This window comes from Octodon degus, unplaced genomic scaffold (assembly GCF_000260255.1).
Source record: "Octodon degus isolate 3935 unplaced genomic scaffold, OctDeg1.0 scaffold00047, whole genome shotgun sequence".
Lineage (NCBI taxonomy): Eukaryota > Metazoa > Chordata > Mammalia > Rodentia > Octodontidae > Octodon > Octodon degus.
This window is the reverse complement of record NW_004524623.1, coordinates 777,829-787,234: the sequence shown is the minus strand read 5'-3', so window position 1 is coordinate 787,234 and position 9,406 is coordinate 777,829. Positions and strand designations below refer to the sequence as shown.

The 9,406-nt window shown below is 40.5% G+C and overlaps 1 protein-coding gene across 1 annotated transcript in view; it reads right to left on the bottom strand.

The window, feature by feature from the left end:
- The window catches only part of Tbk1 (TANK binding kinase 1), a 62,297-nt gene extending 53,275 nt beyond the window's left edge, over nucleotides 1-9,022 (bottom strand). The window contains exon 1 of the mRNA XM_004632127.2: nucleotides 8,911-9,022. Coding sequence (XP_004632184.1) covers nucleotides 8,911-8,997 — 87 coding nt within the window. The 5' untranslated portion in view covers nucleotides 8,998-9,022. The remainder of the gene's footprint in view (nucleotides 1-8,910) is intronic.
- Between the last annotated feature and the right edge of the window lie 384 nt (nucleotides 9,023-9,406).

Genomic DNA, 9,406 nt, shown 5'->3' with positions numbered 1-9,406 from the left:
AAAAAAAAAAAAAAAAAAAAAAAAAAGTCAAAATCAATACAGCTAGGGTGATAACTCAGCAGTATAAGTGCCTGCCAGTTAAGGGCAAGGTCATGAGTTCGATTCCTAGCACATAAAAAAAAAAAAAAAATCAATACAATTAAAAGAGAAAAACTCAAAAGTCACAATGAATTCTGCCAAAATCCAGAAAACTATTAGTAAATACTTTGAGAATTTTATAGTAAAATAGAGAATTTAGAAGAAATGGGTAACACTCCTAATACATATGAACCACTTAACATGTGGTTCAGAAGCCTGTGGAACTTGTTTGCAGGAGGAGTTTGGAAAGGTTTGGAGATGCTAGTTGGAGAAGCAGCCCTAGAACGCTGTAAGCTGAGATTGGGGGGATAAACTGAGGAGCTTTTTTTTCAGTTGGGATCAAGGACTGCACTGGTAGCTGGACTCTTGATGAAACATGTTATACTCTGGCAAAAAAATCTGTCTACATTTTGTTCATGTCCTGAGACGCTGAGAGACTGAGGTAAGGGCAGTGGACAAATTCATCTGGTGGAAGTAACTTCAAAGCAGTGGCATTGATATGGTTGGGGGCATTTAGACAGCCCTACCTTGAAAGTCAAGAACAAAAGGCACAGCTGAATTATTTTAAGTTTTAGTCGGCCAGAAAGGAAAACTCCAGTAAAGTTGAAGTTTTTGCAGATCAAATACTTTAGATCTGGACAATACAAAGATGCCTTGGGGCCAGAGGAGGAAATGACCCCGACTTCTTCCCAGACTCAAATTTTTGCTTTGCCCCACGGCTTCAAACCGTGGAAAGGGAATTGATTCCCCAGGATTCAGTTCACCTTGCTCAGCCATCCTGGCAGAGGCCTCTGTGACTACACATAAGAACCCAAGGGCTAAGCTGCTGCTCAAGCTTGTGGCAGACCTTGGCATCATCCACATAGTACTGTCACTACATGCAGGCAGAATGCAACAGTTGTGGGGTCATGGAAGCTTCCACCCAGACTGGAGAAGGGAGGCCAGGCAGTGTCATCCTAAGGTGGCAGTGTGTGAAAATGTGAGTATGAAGCTGAAAGTGCAGTGGAGACCCCAGAAAAGTTAGAAAAGCCAGAAATGTGGAGCTGACATAGTACATGAGCGCATGGCAAGCTGACTGGGGAAGCAGGCATGACCTGAAGCCCAACACATGCACAGGGGCTCTTTTATCCTTTTTCTTCTTTTACTGGGTCCAAGCTCTCTCCGCAGAGCCAGTTTTTAACTCACTCTTCATTTTTACTCTTTGAAATAAGCTTTGTCACTGCCTTTTGCTCATTTCATTCAGCTCTTCGAGAAGAAAGAACCTAGAAGCCAACTCCAAAAGGAGAAGTGAGCAACCCAAAACCTAGTAACACTTATTTTGGTAAGCCACTTTTAGGAGCTACCTGATGACATCATCTGAGGAAAGCCAGAAGCAGCAAACAAAACCAGCCCAAGGTTGAAGCCATGAGGATTACAACCACTGGCAATGCTGCTGGGTTGGGGCCAGCCATGCCTTTGAAGTTCTGATCTTGCCACAGGCTGCCCTAGGTGCTGAACATGGAACTACTGGATTTAATGTTTGTCTGGCTGGATTTCAGTCTTGCTCTAGTCCCATTCCTTTCTATCTCCATATTTCTCCCTTCTGTGCATTCATATTTTTATGTCAGTGTGTTTACCTTTCTTTTGATTTTTACAGGTATTCACAGCTAGAAGGGTTTTTTTTGTTTGTTTGTTTGTTTGTTTTTGGCAGAACCAGGGATTGAACTCAGGCCCTTGCGCTTGCCAGAGAAGCACTTATTCCACTAAGCCATCTCCCCGGCCCCAACACAGCTAGAAGTTTTGCCTTAAATCTCAGATACTTTGGACTTGGCCTTTCAATGCTGAAAAATGTTAGGACTTCGACAACTCTTACAGACAGACCAAGTGTATTTTGCCTAAAGAGATGGCCAAGGGTCTTTTTTTTTTTTAAATTTTTTTTTTTTTTTTTTGAAAGAAGAACACTTTTTTTTTTAATATTTATTTTTATTTTTTATTTATTTATTGTGTATGTGTGTGGCCAGCTCAGCCCACCAGGGGGCGGGTCTGGCTGGCATGTGGTGCTGGGGATCGAACCGCGGTCCCTGTGCTTTGCCAAGCTTGTTTCAAGTAGGTGCTTTAGACCACTGAGCCATCTCTCCAGCCCCCCAAGGGTCTTTTTGAGGCCAGGGTGGAACATTATGGTTTCTATGTAGATGTCCCCCAAAGCCTCATGCCTTCACAGGTTGGGCTTTAGGGAAGTGACTGGATCATGAAGATGCACTATTCATCAGTGGATTAGTCCACTGCTGAGTTCATAGCTAAATATGGTTTGGGAAGTAAAGCCTGACTGGGGGAGGTAATCCCTGGGGGTATGGCATGGAAGCGTGTATCTCCCTCCTGCTTCTTTTGATTTCTCTGCTTCCTGACTGCCATGCCATAAGGAAACTTCTTCTGCCCTGTCCTTCTACCATGACAATTTGCTTTGGATGCAGTCACCTATGGGCTGAAACCTCTGTGAACTGTGACCCAAAATCAACTTTTCCTCCTTTAAGTTGTGGGTGTCTGGTATGAAATCCCAGCATCAAGAAGTAATCATGACACCCTAATTCCAAAACCAGAAAAGGACCCAACCAAAAAGAGACCTACAGGCCATTCTCTTTAGTGAACATTGACATAAAAATACTCAACAAGTAATCCCAGCACTTGGGAAGCTGAGACAAAAGGATAACCAGAGTTTGAGATCAGCCTGGGCTACATAATGAGTTCAAGGCCAGCCTGCACTATAAAGTGAGATCCTGTCCCAAAAAAACAAAAAACAAAACAATCCTCAACAAGATACTGAGGAGTCATCTCAATGTGATAAAACTATTTATGACAAACCAATAACCAATATATTAATTAAGGAGAAACTGAAAGCTTCTCCTCTAAAATCAGGAACAAAGCAAAGATGTCCACTATCAGCATTATTGTTCAATAGTTCTCAAAACATTAGCAAGGAAAATCAGGCAAGTGAAAGAAATAAATAAAAGGGAAATATGAAGGAAAGGAAGAAGGCAAATTACCATTAGTTCCAAATAACATGATCCTTTAGATAAACCAAAAATGCTACCAAAAGACTTCTAGAATAACGAAGTTTAATAGCATAGCATGATACAAAGTTAATACACGCTTGGCAGTCTAAGCACCTATCTGACAAGCGCAAGGACCTAGATTTGATCCCTGGTACCACATCCTATGCTGGCCCCGGAACTCTGTGTGCATGTGTAATCCCAGTGCTGGGGAAGCTGAGACAGGAGGATCACTATGAGTTCAGCTGTGTAGCGAGACCTTGTACCAAATAAATAATAATAAAAAAGAAAAGCAATAGCATTCTTGTACCCAATAACTAACTGAGAAAGAAGTTAGGGAAATAATACCTTTCGCAATAGCATTAAAAAAAAAAATTAGGAGTTAACTGATCAAGGAAGTGAAAGACCTTTACAATGAAAACTACAGTACTCTGAAAAAAGAGATAGAAGATGAGAAACTACTTTGGCAATAACAACACACAATGTACTAACCATTGTTACTCTCCTAAAATTTTGTTTTGAGATTTTGTACCACTGTTTTTATTTTTTTTTTCTTTCTTTAAAATAAAAATAACTGATGTCAATTAAAAAAAAAAAAAAAGAGATAGAAGAGGCTATCAGAAAATAGACAGATAATGGGGCCGGTGAGATAGCTCAGCAGTGTAAAGCACCTGCCTAGGCAAGCTTAGGCAAGAATGCAGGAACCGCGGTTTGATCTCCAGTGCTACATGCCATGCCAGCCCCTCCCCCCAGGGTGGGCTGAGCTGGCCACAAAAAGAAAAAAAAAGAAGATAGATATAGTCTGTTTCTGGAATGCAGAACCATCAAAACAGCCATTCTTCAAAAACTGATATACAGATTTAATTCAACCACAATGAAAATACTAATAGCATTCCATGGAGAACTAGAGGAAAAAAAAAATCAGAAGGACCCAGAAAATTCACAGGTTAGCAAAAACAATCCTGGGCAACAAGAGCAAGGAAAGAGGAATAAAAATTCTGGACTTCAACTTATATGACAAATACAAGTTGTTATATAAGTGATAGATTAAAAACAGCTTCATATTGGCAAAAACAAAACACAAAATAAAACCACAAACCCAGACATGCGGATTGATGGATAGAATCAAGGAAGCAGAAACAACTCCAAGTACATTCTGCTACTTGATCTTTGACAAAGGGGCTACAAACTTACACTGGAGCAAAGAAAGCTTCTGTAACAAATGGTGCTAGGAAAACTGGCTATTCATATGTACAAGACTGAAGCTGGACCCATCTCTCCCACCATGTATGTACTAAACTAAAATGAAAATGGATCAGAGATATAAATGTTTAAAAAATCTGTTGTAAGATGAAACAGGTAACACCAGTGAAGACATAGACATAGGCAAGGACTTTATGAATGAACTCCAAGGACCTAACAGACAACACTATGAATAAACAAATAAGACATATAATTAAAAAGCTTCTGCACAGACAGGAAACAACAAAATGAAGAGACAATCTACAGAATGGGGGAAAAAGTTGCCAGCTATTCCCCAGGGGACTAACATTTATAATACATAAAGAATAAAAAATGTTAGATCCCCCGCCAAATAAAAGACCCAATGGAAAAATGGGCAACTGAAATGAAGAGACATTTTTCAGGAGAAAAAATACAAATGGTCAATAAATACATCAAAAATATTCAAATAGGAAGAACAAGAGACGGGAAGGAGGAGAGAAGGAAAGAATAAAGAAAAAAGCACAGAAGGAAGCTCAGTGGACAATATGCCTGCTTAGGCAGGTGCAGGGACAGGGGTTTGATCCCTGTGTGCCCTGCTGGCCCTGCCTCCAGGGCGTGTTGAGATGCAACTGAGACTGGGTGTGGTGGCGCACACCTGTAATCCCAGCTCTTGGGAGACTGCAAATAACAAGTGTGATCTGTGAAGGGAGACCTTGAGACCCTGTACTAAATGCATTAAAAAAAAAAAAAAAAAAGTATAGAAGAAAAAAAGAACTGAAACAAAGTTTTGTAAATAAGATGGAGAAGGAGAGTTGAGGGGCTAGAGAAACAGCTCAGTAGAATAAGCGCCTGCCTGACAAGCGCAAGGGCCTGAGTTCAATCCCCGGTTCCGCCCCTCTCCCCCCAAAAACAAGAAAGGTTGAAGGATAGGGAATAGGGCAAAAAAGAATCAAGATATATTATGAGCAGGTACCAAATTCCCTATGATGAATGTAAACATTATGCATAGCACAAAAGTACACTCATAAAATAAAATAATGTTCAACATCTTTGGCCATTAGAAAAACACAATTGAAAACAACACTGAGACTCTATCTTACTTTAGAAAACAAAAGGTTAGCATCAAAAAAGATAATGGGCTAGGCCAGGGAGATAGCTCAGCAGTCTAAGCGCCTGCCTGGCAAGTGCAAGGACCTGGGCTTGATCCCGGGTACCACATGCTGTGCTGGCCCCGCCCCAGGCCTAGAGCTGGCCACCAAGACTGGGTGCAGGCCTGTAATCCCAATGCTGGGGAGGCTGAAACCAGGAGATTGCTATGAGCATGAGCTACATAGCTAAACTCTGTACCTAATACATAAAAATTAAAAAAAAAAAAAATATGCTGGCAAGGCTTCAGGGGGGAAAATAAACTCTTCTTCATTACTTGTAGGAATGTAAATTAGTACAACTACTATGGAAATCAGTATGGGATTCTTTAAGGAAAATAAGAAGTTCCATTCAATCCAGCTCGAGTTGATACCTTCCTAGGGGTCTTCCTGAAAGAGTTAAAGACCTCATCTTACAGTGATACAAGCATACTCATGTTTACAGCAACACAATTCACAACTAAATCTTGGAAGCAGCCCGTATTCCCAGCAGCAGATGAGTGTATAAAGAAAAAGTGCTATTTACACATAATGGAGTATCACTGTGCCAAAAAAGATACACTTGAATCATTTGTAGGAAAATGTGTACAACCTGAGACCACAAGGTTAAGTGAAATAAATCAGACACACAAGCTTAAATAGCACAGTTTCCCTTACATGAGAAATCCAAAATGTAAAGAATAAAATAAAGGATAGGAGGGAGTGGGAATGGAGGGTAAGGAAAAATGCAGCTGGGAAGGAAGGGACAGGAAGGGACTATCACAAGAATTACAATGCGTTATTGTAATTCCTCATGGTGAATATAATCAATATGTATCACAAACAAATACCAGCTAAAATTCCTTTCAATAGCTAAGGCAGGATTTTTTATTTTAATAATTTAACTACTTGAAATGGATTTCTCTAAGAATAAACATCTTGAGAATAAAAATGCCAACTTGATTTTTGTTTATTTGAGACAGCATCCCAAGCTGACCTGGAACTCATGGTGATACACTTGCCTCTGCCTCCTGAGTGCTGGGATTATGGGCATATGCCATGACGGTCAGGCCAGCTAACATGGTTTTGCAAAAGACATCCTTAGGGAGACTGTTAGGGACCAAACGTTAAACTAGTTCTTAGCAACCTTTTAAGTCAGTTTTTTTTGAGACAGGATCTTCCTAGGCCTTGAACTTTCTTGCAATCCTCTTGTCTCAACTTCCCAAGTGCTGGGGTTACAGGTATATGCCACCATGTCTGGCTTGAGTCTTGTCTTCTGTTTCTCATTTTATGAGGGTTTTTTTTTTGTGTGTGTGTGTGTGTGACTTTGGGTGCCTTAAGGGCAGGTCTGGTCCAGCTTCTGGAGCTGGGAATGGAACCACTGTATTATGTGCCTTCTCAACTCATTTTACAGCTCCACTCTATATTAGAAAAAGCATATCTATCTTTGAAGAAGTTAGGGTAGTCTAATCTGTCATTTATTCGTCATCCAAATTACAGAGTGCTTACTTCATGCAGGTGTATACATGAAGGACGACAGGACCAAGGAGCTTTAAATACAGCTACGAATGCCAGGTACTTCTTTTTTGGGGGGAATCAAACCTATGGCCCTGTGCATGCCAGGCAAGTGCTCTTCCCCTGGGCTACATCCCCACCTCTATTTTGATATAGGGTGTTGCTAACTTGCTTAGATAGACCTCAGACTTGTATCTCCTTGCCTCCGCCTCGCAAGCAGCTGCAATTACAGGTGAGCACTACCTTGCCTGGTAGCAGGTACTTTAAATACGACTGACACTTGCATTAGTTTCCAATTTGACACCACTCCATTGCTCCTTGCTCTTAAAGCAAACTGTGTGCAACTGTGCATTAACTGCATGTAGTTACACTCACTAGGTCCACCACAGGGCCTGACATGTATCAAAGGATCATCAACATTTCTTCAGTTAATCTGGAACTCAGGAAGACAGATGGCACATGCATTTTCAAAGCCAAATTCTCTGTCACTGCCTGTTTTCCTTTTGTATAAAATAAAAGCAATTTCTATAACAGGAATATTTAAGATTAATTAGATAAACTTAAATAAGGATCCAGCTTGAGAGGGGAGAATACTAAAAGCTGCCCTCCTGATGCTTCTGAGTCACTTTCTCTGAGCCGCCAGCAGGATCACATTCTCTCCCTGGAGGAAACAGCCTCTCCTGCATGCCTATCTCACGACAGAACTGCTGGTGATCTTGAGGCTGAAGTAGAACAGGAAGACATTCCTCCCTACCGAAATGTGTATAGCCCTTGTTTCTTAAAGTAAGATGTTAGGGGACTCCCAAGTATCATTTAGCTTAAAATGAATTCAGGCTGGGGAGATAGCTCAGTGGCACAGCGCCTGCCTGGCAAGCACAAGGTGCAAAGTTCAATTCCCAGTACAAAAAAAAAAAAAAAAAAAAAAAAAAACAAAACCAAACAGGGGGCCAGGGAGATGGCTCAGTAGAATAAGCACTTTCCTGGCAAGTGCAAGGGTCTGAGTTCAATCCCTGGTTTCAAAACAAAACAAACGAACAAAAAAACCCCAAAAAATATAGTGCTGAAAAACTGGCATCACTTGTACTATAAAAGGATTTTATACTCTTACTATTTTTCTAGCTTATTTCCCACAGCTTTACCTATGTTCAATTTCTTCCCTTTAAATTATTTTAATTATGTTTACTTTCATCCCCAATTTAATAAAAGCCTTTGGTTCTTGAAAGATTAGCCTCTTTATTCTATTGCTACTCCAGTACCAGGTTTGGATTGTCTCACAGCAGGCTACAGCCCTTTAAACCTGGGCTTTTTGTTGAGAATCTCCTACTCCCATCTGCCTTGTAAAATGGTGCATTAAAGGGGGCATAACCCCTTAGCAGAGAGGGTTAGGATCACCTGTGGCTCCCCTCTGTCCCACATATTTGCATTCACCCCAGATCACTCTAGCATCAGTGAATGCATTCACCAGCATCAGGCAGTAGGGGTGAAGGAAAAATCCAGTCACGATGCTGAAGTACCACTCCATGGCTACTTCTCCATCAACCTCTTAACTTTTCTGTATTCTATAACATGTGACTTCTGCCTCCATTTAGGGAGATGTTTTCACTGCCTCTGATACAAGTTAAACCTTAAATAATCACAAACATATTTAAAAATGTTTTATTTGATAATTACTCAGAATCACCAAGTCAAACAGTTTAATGTACATGTGTTTCTCAGTAGAGAAATATACAGTGACAAAAAGACTTTTAGTGTGGCTCAGTGGCCTATACCATAATAGGTAAAGAGGCTGTGGCAGGAGGATTAGAGGTTAGCCTGGACAATCTGGAGACCCTGTCTCATATAAAAAGAGCTAGGAATGCTTTTCAGTGATAGAGAACCCTGGGTTCAATTCCTGATACCACAAAAACAAAACAAAACAAAACTTCAGTTTTCACTGTACCAACCTTATGTCTGCCACGAAAGACATTTGCAGTAGCTCCTTGGCCTAAGATATCAGATAAAAGCCACAGATGGTTGGACGTGCTCTGCATCTCTGCTTTATCAGGCGTTCTCTTGTTTTACTACAGAAAAAGAAAAGATTTGCATGTATGGTGTAAGGAAATGACACAGTTAAGAAATGTTAGCTATTTTTAGTCTTGAGACTACACAGTATTCATTGCTAAATTGAAGTTACTAACAACACAATGTAAAAATGTAAGTTTCTAGCAATACTAGAGACAGAAATGTTATGTGGGCTCCAGAAAAAGAATTTTATCAGATACAGAACATATTCAGCTTCATTTTAAAAAGGCTGAGAAAAGTCCTTTCCTTCTCATTCCGTCTTGGGCAATGACAGTGATACCGCCTTCAAATACTTTGAAAGGTCAAGGCTAAGGTTTACATAGAGAACATCCAATACTCTGGTTTCTCTTCAGAACGTATAAATCTTTCGCCTTTTAC